General features: G+C 36.8%; 1 protein-coding gene across 1 annotated transcript; it reads right to left on the reverse strand.

Annotated features, from left to right (window-relative positions):
- Nucleotides 1-255: 255 nt before the first annotated feature.
- On the reverse strand, nt 256-13,427 carry TMEM244 (transmembrane protein 244). Its single transcript, XM_045573007.1, has 5 exons — nt 12,955-13,427; nt 6,723-6,873; nt 6,008-6,081; nt 1,994-2,119; nt 256-738 (listed from the first exon to the last, which is right to left on the reverse strand). Exons 2-5 carry the CDS (start codon nt 6,731-6,733, stop codon nt 680-682), a joined length of 270 nt encoding a protein of 89 aa, XP_045428963.1. The 5' UTR covers nt 6,734-6,873; nt 12,955-13,427; the 3' UTR covers nt 256-679.
- Nucleotides 13,428-15,717: the final 2,290 nt, after the last annotated feature.

The following is a 15,717-nucleotide window of genomic DNA, read 5'->3' on the forward strand; positions in this document are numbered from 1 at the left end:
GAGTACTTTGTACACATATTTTCTGTATGTGCTTAACAATATTAGAGAAAAGTATACATCCAATACTTGGATATGCAAGGTAAGTGGAGAATTAAACATCTATGAAGAGATTAGTAGGTAATATTAGTAATTCTGGTACCATAAACAGAAACTCAACTTTAGGGAAAAACATATGGTAAAGCACTGCATTTCTATTTTTCATCACTAAGAATAAAACTAGTTAGAAAAAAACTATTTCCAAACTTACTGGAAAAAAGGAAACCTAAAAATATTTTGTGGTCAACACCTGTCTTAACTCGAAGAAAAAGCTTTAGAAAAACCCATGTTCACTTGGTTAATGTTTTTATTAGATATATAATTGATAAATTCAGATGAGAAATTTGTGGGCAGAGAAAAAAATGAAATTAAACAGTTTCTCTTATTCTTGTATTACTAAAAAGACATACTGCCATTCATATGGAAAGAGAACCAAAAAATATGCCTCAGAGATGGTCCTAAGACTCTCCTGTGTCCTCAATGTCCAGCTGTCTCTGAAGTTCCGAGCCACTTCACTCTGAACTCAGTTCGATTGAGCAATATTTGTTAAGCATTTTCTATGTACCATGTGTTAGACAATTAACTTGTAACTTCTCTGGGTCCAGAACCAATTGCTTATCTCAATCTTTAAGGCTGAGCCACCTTATGCCCCCACGTCCTGCTGTGCATATCCTATGGCTGTCTTCCAGGAAGTAGTAAGACCTAAAATAAAACAGAGATTTAAGGTGATGAGAGTTCAATGGTCCTCCAAGTTACTGAAAGAGTTTGTCTCAGGAAATTGATGCTAGGGTATTGATATTCTGGCATTTTCCAATAGCAGTGATGCTGGAGTGCAGCAATTCATTTGGAAATTGTGCGTTCTTAAGTTAAAGACTGGTTACACAATTACTAAATGAAAGCACTAAAAAAATGAATGATTTAAGTTGTTAACAAATAATAAAAAAATTTGAATTACAACTGAGATTGATTACCATCCATACTTAGACTAGTATGCTTTTTAAAAATAATAATAATAGCACTAGCTGGTCTGACTCAGTGGATAGATCATCGGTCTGTAGACTCAAGGGTCCAGGGTTCAATTTCAGTCGAGGACACATGCCCAGGTTGCAGGATTGATCCCGAGTAGGGGGCATACAGAAGGTAGTGGATCAATGATTCTCTCTCATTGTTGATGTTTCTCTCCCTCTCCCTTCCTTTCAGAAATCAATAAAAAAATAAAAAAAAAATAATAGAAGACAAGGGAGAAAAAGTTACAATGGTGTATAGATTTTGAAGGAATCGATGACATTTATCATTTACTCAGAAATTATTATATGCTAGACACTGTGTCAGACAATTTCTCATTCTTGTTGGAACTTGACTAAGTATCTCCCATTTTGTAGAGGCAACTAATATAAGCCATATTGGGACTTGCCTAAGACTAGACACACACACACACAAAAAAAAGTGGAACTTGAATTTGAATCCATTTTCTCCTAACTCCATAGATCACAGGTGAAAATAAATAGCCTTTAGTCTAAGAACCCAATAATCTTGTTACAATAACTAACTGGTGTTGGGAAGTTTGCAAGCCTCCAAGTACAGACCTTGGGTTCCAGCTCCCAGTCTTTGGTCAACTTCTGCCTTAAAGAAGGATTTTAAAGGAAGGGATTCCCAACAGAAGCAAACCCTGTACAAGCTAATGACAAGTTGAATGTGAAAGGGGAATAGGAAGCCCCTGCATTTCGGTACAGTTTTGAATTGGAAGATGTAACCAGGCAATACCTGCTGAGGAAGGGGTAGAAGAGCTTTGCAGGCAGGATGCGTAAGGGGAGAGAGTAAAGATCTTCCCTCATCAGTTTTTATTCTGGAGTCATCAGAGTATGCTATGCATGCAATGAAGTTCTTCTCTTACGAAGCAATTTAGGTACAATATCAGGCTTAATACATTTTGTTGCCTTCATTTTATTTTGCTTACCAGTTGAAGTGATGGCAACATGGAGAACAGTTACTGAAATAGCATAATCCCAAACCCATTCTTCCACAACCAGAATGAAAAGCAACCCACAAACGAAGTAGATGATCTCAGCTGAGACTAACAGCACTGCAAATGAAAGGAAGAATGTAATTATTTGGGATTAGAGTAATTAATAATAATAATAATTCTGAAATGCAACTGGTAACAGGACCATTACAAGTTATTCTGCAAAACAATCTTGATAGAAATTTTCTTAATATTCCTTCTCTTAACAATCCTCAAATTTGGAAAATTTTAATATTTTTCATCTCTTTATAAACCTTAGACTTATAGGAAAATAACTATATCATTTCTGTTTCACATTCTTCATACTTAGCATTTTAGAAGGTAAAATTCAATAAAGAAAAGTTACTATGTAACCAATGCATGCTTATCTTTAATTGGATTGCAAGTCTTATTTTTAAGATGTATTAAAAACTAATGAAAAAATTCAATTCTGCATTTTGAGAAATAAAAAAAAAATGTTAAAGTTTAGTGGATTATAACATTTCTTTGGTACCAGTCATTACCTAACTTGAAAATAAGTTCTTTTGAGTCTTTGTAATAAAATGGTACATTCAGATAGTCACCTGGGAAACATAACCGATAACCATGGATGAAAGAAAGCCTCATAAATGACTCCTGTGGATGGAGGCGCTCTCCTAAATCCACCCGTTGTCTCAGAGCGGTTTCCCTGAACATGTATAAAGAGCCAGGACCACGTACAGGTCAGGACCACAAATCTCTAAGAGTCTGGAAATGGGAAAGGTCAAGCTTTCGCTTTTGCTTTGATATGGAACTTGAAATCTTATAGTGATTTTAAAGAAGAGAGCCATCGAACTTTAAAGAGACAAATAGATGTGATATGCTACCAAGATGCCTTAGTATTGATGTCATTTTCCATAAATATTACCTCTTTTTCCTTTTAAAACAGCAAATGATTGGTGTATTCTTATAATTCAGAAACTGATAAATCTGGGCAAGTAAACTCCATAGTTTATATTAAAAAAAAAAAAGTAAAATAATCACATTATGCTCTGTTATGCAGAAGTAATTTATTAACCAGCAACCCAGTGATTGCCTACTGGTTGAGCAAGACACTCACTCACCAAGTGCAAGTCCCAGGTGCCCTTGTTTGTAAAGGCCTCATACATACTCCTCTTTAATTCTATTTAATTTAATGGAACAGGTTTCAAAAGTTGAATGGACAAGTCATACTAGTTCCTTTTCTATCGTATGGAAATGCAGTTCTTTTCAGCGTGTTCTGTCCCCCTAACACTGAGCCTGTGGAAGCAAGTGTATTCATGAACAACACCTCTTCCCATCACATTCCCACTCCTACCTGCACTGTGGCTCACAGAGCTCCACAAAGACCAGTCCTATCCCAGACCAGGCCCAGCCCCACATTATTGCAGAGAATTAGGGAATAGATTAACCAAAGAACATATATGCATATATGCATAACCCAAGGACACAGACAATAGTCATGTGAAGGCCTGGGGGTTGACAGGTGGAGGGGTTATTGGGAGGAAAGAGGGGACATCTATAACAATTTCAACAATAGAGTTTTGTTTTGTTGTTCTTTTTTTGTTCAGTTTGAAGTTCTTGTATTTACTTTCTTTACTTCCAGAATTATCTGGCCTTAGTCAGAGGCATAGGCTCTTCTCCCAACTGAGGGCCACACCCAAGGTCTGATGACTTTTTGGTTTTCCATTTATCTTTCGTTTAGTTGATGTGGCACCCATTTTCCTTCCTTTAAAATCTTCTCCATTGCTTGTAAACAATCGGAAATTGTTTGCTGAGCAACATTTAATCTTTCTGCAAGTTGTTTTTTTGAGTTTGGCACACATCTTCATCCAATAATGCTTGTAATTGTTGGTTTTCAAACTTTTTTGGTTAACCTAGACGTTCTTTATCTTTCACATCGAAATCATCACTTTTAAAGTGTTTAAACCAGTACTCACAAGTATCTTGAGATGGAGTATGTACACCATAAGCTTCCCAAAGTATTCAGCAGCACTTTTCTTCAAAATAAAGTAATGAATTATAACTTCCAGCAAATGTTCTTTTTTTTTTTTTTTGGCATGAAATATGACATTTTTTAAGTGTAAAAATACCTATGATGTTAACACCTTCAGCAAATTTGATATATGAAGTTTTGAAGCTTGCTGTCAATACAACAAAATAGCATACATATCAAATCACATATATATCAACATGTGTAACTCCATCTATTCAAAAAAAAATTCGCATTATTAACCGGTCACCTAGTATTCTTCTCAGGTTCAGGGCAGAATGGTAAGTCAGGAATGCTATTTGGTTCAATGCTGGCCTAGAAATACGTGGATAACCGTTCACCTTGGCGGCCTTGTTGGCCTTGTCTTGTTTCTCTCTTATACACAAACACCCACATGACTCTGCCAACTGCAGCTCAGCAGATGGAAATATGGCTGGTCTCAAGGTAGAGTGATGGGAGAGGGGGGCTGTGCAGCTCCTCCCAAAAGCCACGACAGACCTGGACCTGCTGGAGGGTGGCGGGAGGTGGTCCAGGGTCTTGGTTTCCATCCCCTCTTTGACACCAACCACCCTCGCCTCTCCTGTGAGGCTCCAACCACTACACCCACAGTCCAAGAGAAGTTTTTAAAAAAGAGAGAAATAGAGATGGCTTTTTATCAGTGTTTACAGAATTTATAGGTTAACTCTCAGCTGCTCAGAGATAGTGATGTTAGTGTTGCACAAGCTTTATTTGCATATATTGATAGAAAATACCTTTGTTTATGATATGAGAAAAAGTATGATCTAAAGCAATGGTTCTCAACCTTCTTACTGCCACGATGATTGAGAACCGCTAGCAGGGTCGCCTAAGATCATCGAAAAACACTGATATTTACATTATGATACATAGCAGTAGCAAAATTAGTTATGAAGTAGAAACAAAAATAATTTTATGGTTGGGGGTCACCACAACATGAGGAACTGTATTAAAGGGTCGCAGCATTAGAAAGGTTGAGAACCACTGAACTAAAGGAAGTAGTACAAATTTTGAAGTCAAGATACCAGTGTCCTAGTTTTGCTGTATAGCTTACGAGTTATAGGACCGTGAGCAGGATTTTAACCTCTGGCTCAGTCGGTTTCCTTTTCTATAAGTTGGGAAGTGGGGTACTATTTATCTACCCCCAAAAGTTGTTGGGAGGATTTTAATTGAAAATGAAAGCAATTTGCAGCGTACTTTCTGCAATACCCTTTTCATGTCCTTCCTAAACATCATCTCCTTGGATGACAAAATTGCTTAACCAGACAAGAAACTTGACCCCAAATACACGCCCAAGGTTCTGAGATGGCTCATCCATTTTTATCTCCAAGATTAAACAAGTCTGGATTCACACAGTAACAACTTTGAAGAGTCATGGCACTTATCTCCCTGAGCCCCAAATTAAAGCTCTAATAGGTTGAAGGTTTATTGATATCTTTGTACAAATGTTAGTGCTCTGTGAGAGGAAAGGACTTTGTAGGTTGTGCCAGGCATCCTGGGATCTTCACTAATCTCTGCTCTGTGAAAACACAGCCTTGTCCAATAGGCCTGCGTCGCTGTCCTATCTTTCACTGGCTGACCCATTTCATATCTCACAAACTACATCGTTTTGTGTTTCTACATCAGTACACTAAGCCATTCTCCCTTTTATTTTTGAAAAGCGCTTAATACACAAAGGTTTGCCCATAATACCAACAAAGAAAAATTGAAATAAGAACACGATCCACTTATTCCACTTACTCCATCCCATTCTGTCTTTTAGAAATAGCCTCTTAAAAATTGTATAGTGCTTTTCCATATTCATTTTTGAAGTCAGGTATAAGATGCAGATGGCTGAGAGAAATTCCTGATATTTCAAAACATTTTATAAAACAAAAACTGTTTTGATTTTTGGAGGCAATTAGTTCACTCGCTGACAAAGACTGAAAATTAAAGTTGATTACCTTTATAATTTGTGTTGGCCCAGGAGGGATTTGTTTGGAAATCAAATGGTGCCAGGACATCCAACTCATCCACCCTGGAGATGTTACAAATGAAAATAGTTTACGCTGGAGGAGGCACTCCATAACTTTGCACATCAAGGTCTTGTGCATCGCTCTTCACATACAACAGGAAGTCATTAACTTTACCTGCTTAAACTGGCTGACTTGAATGGCAGCCAAACAACCTCTTTATCTGCATTTTCTTCTTTGTCCAATTAAGTCCATACTGTCCACAGAGTGTATTTCATTGTATTTGAGGCCTCCCCTGTAATCTTGGAAGTCCCTGCCAACAAATGTGGGAGGAGAACCCAATACTGTGGCAAGAGTATAGGGCTTGGAAACAATAAGAACCGGGTTCTAATCCTGATGGAGTTGTTAAGTGTGCTTTTGGGCAAGTCACTGAACCTTCTGGTTTTAATTTCTTATCTGTAAATTGAAATGATTAGTCTCTGAAATCCCTTTCTGGTCTAAGATCTGAGTCCTTTAAGCTTACATCTTCTGCTGTAACTAATTCTGTAATTGTATGCAGACATCATTTTCAAAGATGGCACATTTGCTCATTTTTACTTTAAAGAAAAATAAGGAAAGATACCATTTAAAAAATCTGCATCCTCTATTTCATAAAGACAAGTCAAGTATGGATGCAAATTCCTTTCATAGACAATGTGCCACTTACCTGAGCACCATGCAGCCCAGACTCAGAACCACGTAGTACACAGAGCAGAAGCGGATAACACTTATAAGAAGGTTTTGCAAAACAACCTGCAGAGAAGACAGGCGTGAGCTCCAAGAGGCTGGTCTTCTTCACATGGTTGTTGGTAACAAGCCTGACAAACAAAAGATGATGAATGACTACTAGATAGTGCTGGCCAGCCTTGCTTTGCCTAGAGTCCCACAGGGTGGGATGGACTTCAACGTGAACATGGAAATGTGCTGACTGGAGCAGCTGACATATTGCAAAACCACATCAAGGGTTAATGCAGTATATAAATTCATAGCACATACCCTTCATCTCCCCCAACAAACTTCCTTAATGCCAATATTTATATTTTCACTTGATAAAATGTTTCTAAATCTCAGCTGTCAAAATAGTGAAAAAAATGAAGATGGTTAAGAAATTTCCAAAAGTATGAACCATAAACTACATAATATCGATAACACAATAATAATTAAGCCTGTGTATACAAATTCACAGAACAATAGGCTAAAGCATAATACATGATCCTAAAATGGACCCTACCACATAATGAGGCTTAAGAAAAAAAAAATCATTGCAGATAAATAGGAACCAGGTGAGTTATTCAACAAATAGCATTATAAAAAAAAATTTAACTTCTAAATAGAAAAACTCTTTTAGATTCCAGTCTTGTACCAGGTACCAACATAAACTTCAAATGCATTATAGGCTTAAATGCCAAAAAATAGAATGGGATAAAACATTTGCAACATATGTCACAGGCAAAGGATTGATATTTATAATGCATAATATTTATTTTTTACAAATAAAAAAGGCAAACAAATCAATAGAAAAATGAATAAAGTATATAAATAGGCAATTTATATGACTAAATGTTTAGAAGCCAATAAACACATGAAAATGTGCTGAACTTTACTATTAATCTTTTTATTTTATTTTCATTGTTTACACCATTACAGGTCTCCCCACTTTCCCCTTCTATTTCTACCTACCCCACCCCACTCTTACCTCCTATTGTCTATGAGTTACTCATATTTGTTCTTTGGCTGATTCCTTCAACTTCTTTCATCCAGAACCTACTGTGCCCTTCCCTCTGACAGCTGTCTTTAAAAATATATTCTTGTGAATATAATAAAAATGTTAGCATGTCACAAGGGAATTTTTCAGTTTATTCTTTTACCTTATGAATCTTTTAAAAAATTGTCTTGTTTAGCCAACACTTTAACACTTTGGGATTATTCATTTTCTCTGAACGACTAATTTACCAAGATTTTTACTTGGCTTGGGCACAGAAGGAGCCCTCTACTAAAGGCAAGAAGAGAAGAGAGGTAGTACAGAACATACAATGACCTTGGCTAACGGGACCAAATTCACAGATTTACCAAGAACGTACTTCTTTTAACTGCCTAAAACATGAGTAGACTCTTGGGCCTAAGAGGGCATAGGAAACCAAGACTACAGGGTTCTGAGACCTTCAGAATCCCACACCCCAATGTCCCTTCTGCTCCTTACTACATCCTTAGCCCCTCCTACTCTCAGCCTGTAGACTTGTCTTTGTCCACCAAATCTCTTCTCTCTTTGCCCATCATTCTCATCCCCGTTTTGCCTTCCAGTATCTTCCCCTCCTTGTCCCACAGTCTCCCCTCCTTCATGATCCTGAGTTTCCTTCTATGCTCATTCTTTATTTTAAAATTCATTTTATCATTTTTCATTGAAATATATAACATTGTATAAATTTAGAATATAAACTTTTATTTAATACATTTATATATTGTAATACGATTGCCATGGTAATAAGGTTAGCATCTCTAATCATTATCATTTTTTCTGTGGATGGAATAATTAAGATGCAGTCTCTTAGCAAATGTGATGATTTTAACACAATATTGTTGTCTGTGTTGTTCACTATACTGTCCACTAGAGCTCTAGAATTTATTTAGCGCTAGTTGCAAGTTTGTATGGGATAAATAATATGTAGTCTGTATATTAATATATATATATAGTAAAAATTTGAGAATACAAGAATCAATTAACTATTCATGTGTTACATTTGGTTGTTGTATCTCTTTAGTGTCATACTTTGTGGTTTTTTTAATTTATACTTTTTTAAATTGATTTCAGAGAGAAAGGGAGAGGGAAAGAGAAATAAAAACATCAATTATGAAAGAGGATCATTGTTCGGCTACCTCTTGGATGCCCCACACTGGAGATCGAGCCCACAACCCAGGCATATGCCCTGACTAGGAATCAAACTATGACCTCCTGGTTATTGGTCCAACGCTCAACCACTGAGCCATGCTGGCCGGGCTAGTGTCATACTTTGTCTGACGGTTCTCTTGATTAAATTCTTTAGGGAGGAATTCTACAAAGGTAATATTGTGTATTTCCCATTGTACCTCATGAGGGGATACATAATATCATTTTGTCTCATTATTGGTGATGGTCAGTTTGATCACTTAGTAAAGGTGACACCTGTCAGATCTCTACTTTAATTATACTGCTTATTCTTTGTAAATCATAAGTAATCTGTGAGGCAGCATTTGAGACTATGCGAATATCTTCTTTCCCAAAAACTTTTCACCCCCTGGTTTTAGTATCTGTTGATATATGTACCTTGTCTAAGTTAATTATTACATTGGTGTGTAAAATGGTAATTGTTTTATTTTATATTTTTCTTCCATATATTAATACACATTTTTCCATAAAAAAGATTTTCCTTCTTACTCTTGAAAATATGCATTTATTGTTTATTTGTCTATTTTCAGTAACCCTTAGACTTTTATATTATCTATATGATATAATGCATTAATATTATAGTTTTGATGCTAAAATTGTCCCAAATTTGACTAATCTGAGCAACTACAAGATACCTTCTGTGTTTATTTACATATTCCCATCATTTTCTTTGTATTCCTTGCTCTCTGTCACATCCTGACATTTTAAAAATGTCATCACTACATTTCCATTTGCATTTTGTCTATTTGTGAGCTTTCTATTTTCTTTCATTGTTCTCTCTGTCTTTCTATCTATTCATGAATCAATATCACACTGTTTTAATTTTGGACACTTTATAATAAGTTTTAATATGCTCACTTCTCATTGTTCTTTTTTTAGTCTTCTCTTAGCTAATTTTAGCTATATTTTGCCATATAAACTTCAAAATCTAGTTGAATAGCTTCATAGAGCAAATTTGTTATTTTTATTGGGGTCATGCTAAATTTATTATTAAAATAGAAATAAATTTAGCTTTATAATGGTTACTCATGCTATCTCAGAATGATTTCCAAATATATTCAAACGTACTTTTGTATCTTTCAAAAATATTTCAATTTCTCTTTACATACTTCCTGTTCATTTTATTCTTAAAATTATTATTTTTTTGCTATTGATTAACCAAAGTGTAGCTGATAGTGTAATGCTTATTTCATAAAAACATCTTGTGGCTTTTCTTCTTTTTCTATACTCAGAAATAATTTCAGTAGTCTTGGGAGTATATGACTTTTGCAGATTTAGGTGAATTCCCCTGTGAAACCTGGGCCTGGTTCTTTTATAATAACCTCCTCCATTAAGTCTATGAAACCTGGAAGTTCTCAGTGCTCCCATTAACTAGAGCAGCATTTCTCTTTTCTACAGAAGGAATACTGCCTCTTCTTCAATGTCTAGCCCAATATCATGGTCACACTCCACCCCCTACTTAAGGACAGAATCCCTCCCTTTCTACTTCTTTGCATTCATATCGCTGTGCACATGTCTTCCAGATTGGATCACCTGTGTTGTAGTGTACTTATTTTTTAAATCTATTTTATTGATTTTTTTTTTTTACAGAGAGGAAGAGAGAGGGACAGAGAGTTAGAAACATTGATGAGAGAGAATCATCGATCGGCTGCTTTTACACACCCCCTACTGGGGATGTGCCCCCAATCAAGGTACATGCCCTTGACCAGAATCGAATCTGGAACCTTTCAGTCCCCAGGCTGATGTTCTATCCACTGAGCCAAACCGGTTTTGGTTGTAGTGTATTTATTTATGGAGGTTCCTGCTTCTCTAGACTCTCAAAGACAGATATAGTGATTTAATCACATTTAATTCTTCAGCCACAAAAAAATGATGCTTAGCTCTTGCTAAGTGTTCAATAAATACAATATATATTTAATAATAATGACTGAAGAGAAGAAAACAAATGAAAACCCACTTTAGTGAGAACCCTGGTCAGTTTATTATAAATGTGGCCCCTAGGGTCAGTTACACTAGGATTTCTTTTCCAGCTCCTCATTGGCATGTGTGTGACATTGGCCACTACACTCTGCATGTTGCTTGACCCATCTGTAAAATCTCATGGGAGTTTTATTTTCAGCACATGTGTAAAATTCCCAGCACAAGTGCTATATCTGCCTAGCCCTCTACTTCTCCCCATGTGACAGCCGGCTGCCTGGTTCTTTCACCAATGCCCAATGTAATCATGAAAGCAAGCTCTCTCACCTGTGGTATGACAACACAAGATCCAGCCTGCTAATAGTAGTTTCCTCTGTTCATGTCTGTATGGGTGAAAATCTCCACATCAGGTCAACAGTCACTAGGAAATGCAGGAATGTGTTGTGCCTCTGACATTTTTACATGAACATTTGTTTTACAGTTGTTATCTTATATGAGTTTACTGTATTTATAAAACGCGTATTCCACTGGAGTTCTGAACAACAAATGCATTGTATTCCGCACAGCATAGCTGTCCTCATACCTGGGCTTTCTTCCCAGTTCCTGTGCAATTTCCCCAGACAGCAAATTAATTAAATGGCCGTTGGCCATGACTCTTTCCCTTGAGTCAGCTTTTCTCTCATTTGAAATGTAGGGATAGGGGAGATTTAATTAGCCCAATGCCTGGCACATTGTATGCACTCAATAAATATTTGTTGGGTCTTGGAACTCTCTTTAGAAAAAAGGTCACTTTTGCTATTACTATTGATTTATGAGCATATCAGTGATTCCTGTGCTGATGATAGTGACACTGAACAGGACTTCAGAAAAGTTAACTCATAACTTACAGGGATGTAGCAAAAGAATTCAGATTTTCAACAACTCACCTAGTTTGAGCATACTCACTATTGATCTAATGTTCTAAGGTTGTGATTTCACATATAAAACTCTGGGATTCTAAAAATGTGAAAAACTGCAGCAATTACCTGGGCATTTACACCAGAAGTGTGTGTGTGTGTGTGTGTGTGTGTGTGTGTGTGGTGTGTATGTGTGTCTTTATGTAAGCTCCTTAAGAGAAAGGATGTTATCTTTCAATTATTATCTCTCCAGCAATTATTATCATTGCTAGTTCAATCCCAGAACTATAAATTAGGAACAGTTTAAAATCTTTTTAAAACAAGTTTTTAAAAAATACTCTCCCTGAAATATTTTTACTGATGTATAAATTTTCCCCTTAGCTGTTGCTGTACTTAACATTTCTTACCATGTTGTGATGATGGCAGTGAACAGAAAAAAGTGAGGATATACACCTAGTGCTGATATTTTACTAAAATGAACACAGCACTAATTTGAAATCCTAAATTAATTTTTAAGTAAAAATCTGCAGAGTGGCATTCCCTGAAGGCCAGATCTTTGGAAGCCCAAAGCCCATGAGAATTTACCCAGCTGCTTCCAGACTTTGCAGATTTCCTTGTTTTTCCTTGTTTTAGGTGCTTTGATTTTTTTCTTTTAAAGAAAGAATATTTTTATACTGAAATAAAATACAACTATTAACCACTGGCCTCAAGGAAAAAAAGAAAACTAACATACCTACAGCTTAAAATGTTTCAATGCTTTGCCTCTAAAATCTTATATGTCCTTCAGAAGTTAGAAAAATAAAAGCCACATCCTGCCAAAGAAAGATTGAGGACAAACTGTCATGATTTCAGAGAAGAAGAGCAGAAGTGCAGGTGTTAATACTAGAAAGTCTGCCTGTGCCTTCAAAACAACCACTATTTCATAAAAACATCTTGTGGCTTTTCTTCTTTAAATGTCTTAGAATCCTTTCTTGGGCATGGGTGCCTCCGTGTTGCCACCATTACCATATGAACAAGAGTGTTGCAAAATGTTTTCTGCAGGGTACCCAGTCAAAAGTGAAACAAGTTGCTACGGAAAGAAAGGCCATTTATAGAACATAATTTGCTTACACCAGTGCCAGGCAGTAACAAAAAGAGAACGAAGAGAAGTTATCTTTCTTTACCTTGCTTGGAGCAACTCTGACCAGGAGACCATGTCACATCCTACGTCAACGGGGTGGTGAAAGCCATGCTCCTGTATGGACGACATCTGGAAGAAGAGGCAATCGTCAGTCACCGTGAGCTTTTCAATTACTCCTGAAGACCAAGCGTGAGACTCAATAGCGCAGGATGATTGGATTATACACAATGAGACAGAAGCCATCTGTGAGCCATGCGTAAGCTGCTGAGTGCCAAAATGAACATCCTTATTAGACAACTGAGTTCTCAGACCATTTGTGGTTTGGTCAAATTTGAAAGATGAGTTGATTGTTTTTAGACGGCGCTGCAAACAGGCAGAGACTTGGAATCCTCCCGGGCTGCATGAGTAATTACTGTGTCATACTTAACTCAGAAGCACGGGTTTCCAGTTAGGAGGGCGGGAGGTTGTCTTCAGAGGACGGCGCTGCCATTCATGGTGTAGCATAGTCTATCTTCTGTGTTTCCTTCCCAAGGACTGCAGACTTCTGAAAAAAAGAAATTATGAAACCCTTTTACATCATGGCAAAGGGGTATGAAAATTCTGACATTATGTTGGAAAACAGAAAGATCCCCATGCTCTGAAATGATAGCCTCTGTACAGTTTGGGCAATGTTTCTAAGAACTGCCAGCATGCAGTCCTGGAGCTCTGAGTCTCTGTGCCCAAGGCTTCAATCCAGAACCAATCTGTCACCGACCACATTTCATCCCTTCAACTTTTGATTGGCACCTCTTGTAGATGGGTGCATGATCATGTGTATTCTGTGGTCCTTTTCCCACTACAGCATCTTAACTTCTACACAAAGCACGTTCTGCAAATCACATCTCATACATAAAATCATGGTTTTGGTAAAGGTTAAAAAAAAGGTTTTCAGTAAGACCACAGTTTAATATTTTTCTTCTGGAAATGTTTTTACCTTTGAGTTTCGTAATGCATATTAATAACACTGTCAATGCTCTTTTATTGATATGCTTTAGATGAGTGCCTTAATCTGTGCCGCCCTGTGTCTCTGCCGACATGGTGAGTTCCTTTAGAGCAGAGCTCTTTCTCCTGCCTGCTAACAACTTTGTAATAGTTCCCAGGGTCTGCTTCCGATTTTGGCCCGGGTGCACCCTCAGCGAATGTGAATGGGCTGTGCAAAGCCTGTGCCTCCCCCTGTTTGTAACAGCCATGGGGCCAGCCTTTCTCTCTAAAAAGGTCAAGGCTCCCTGGGAGTGAGGCCTAGTCAATTGGTCATAACAAAACCTGTGCTTCACTTGCTCTACTTTCAACATATTCAGTATGTTGTTGCCTGAAGCCAATTCCAGTATGTCATAATTACAAGAGTTTTATCAAAAGGTTGATGAAACTTGGGGGCTGAGTCACATATATAATTATCTGTGGGAGTGGCTAACGGGCACTTCCCCCACACCTGAATAGGATGATTGTTTGCTGCCAGACAGCTGAGGACATCTTGATCTACATGGCATTGCCTCCTGTTGGCCAAACATCTGAATGGTCTATAAACTATTCCCCAATCTGACAATGCTTCTGGAAACCCTACCCTTTGAAGTGTGTTATCTCCACCTTACCTTAGGACAAATTATGTTAATAAAAAGCAGGGGTCCTGAGACAAGGAGAACTAAGAACTAAGAACTTGGATCTTTAGCTGAAGCTCCTCTGACCCCCAATGCCTTTCAAAAGTATCTTTCATCTTTGGACTCCTAGTTAATCTACACACAGCCTTTCTCCAGATTGTTGAACCCTTCATAATGCTGGAACAAGAACCCAGGCATGTTATATACAACTCAATCCCTTTGGAATCCTCCAGTTCAACAGGAACTACCCAAGGTTTATCCTCTTAGGAAGTTGGTTTAATAGATGGGGAGACAACACTAATTGCACTGCCACCACTCCACTGGATATAATACTGAAAATAATTAATTTTCTATTTTGTTTGTTCATTTATATTATTCTTTAGATTCCATATATAAGTGAGATCATATAGTATTTGTCTTTTTCTGACTGACTTATTTCACTCAAAATATTACCCTCTAGGTCTATTCATGATGTAACAAACGGTAAAAAAAAAAAAAAAAATACTAGTTTTATATAATCACACTAGAAAAACTAAATGGCCAATATATTGGGTGGAGATTGTGTGTATGTGAGTACAACAATAACCATCTTTTATTTCAATGAGTATTATGATCTAGTTTGAAAATAAGTCAAGGTATAGAGACAAACCATGCATATTCAATGGCTCTACTTCTGTTTCCCAAGTTTGCCATTAGATTGATAATGTGTACATGTATACATTATATATATATAATATGTGTGTAAGTACATTTAATTCTTATTCATCACACTCGTATGGAAGTTAAGGAATAAAATATGGAAAATTCTTTCCATTCTTGGATTCTGAATTGTGCCCCTTGACATTTTATCATGTTTTACAGTATTTTCAGTCCCTTTGTATAATTTGTATCCAGACTTCTTTTTGATAAAACCTAACTTATCTACTTAGTAGAGGCACTCAGAAGCTTCAAGGTTTTTAAGAGCTATTTTCAAGACAATAGTACATAAGTTAGAACTTCTTGATAAAATCGGAAGAGAAAATGAATTCAGCACCACAATCAGTAAACCTAATCTTTGGGGCTGGATGTGTTTCCATATTCAGAAAATTTTAAATTTTAGACTGCTAAGGGGATTCATATAATAAATTATATCACATATCCAAGAAGTCTAGAACTTTATTCTGTATTCAAAC

The sequence above is a fragment of the Pipistrellus kuhlii genome, unplaced genomic scaffold (assembly GCF_014108245.1).
Source record: "Pipistrellus kuhlii isolate mPipKuh1 unplaced genomic scaffold, mPipKuh1.p scaffold_m20_p_5, whole genome shotgun sequence".
In the NCBI taxonomy this organism is placed as follows: domain Eukaryota; kingdom Metazoa; phylum Chordata; class Mammalia; order Chiroptera; family Vespertilionidae; genus Pipistrellus; species Pipistrellus kuhlii.

Bases quoted from the DNA above. Each gene is read 5' to 3' on its own strand.
- TMEM244 (XM_045573007.1), bottom strand. The intron at 2,120-6,007 runs GTAATCAACTTT...TTTCATTTGCAG, and splicing joins GGCCAACACAAATTATAAAG to TGCTGTTAGTCTCAGCTGAG. The intron at 739-1,993 runs GTAAGCAAAATA...GTTTTATTTTAG, and splicing joins TGTTGCCATCACTTCAACTG to GTCTTACTACTTCCTGGAAG.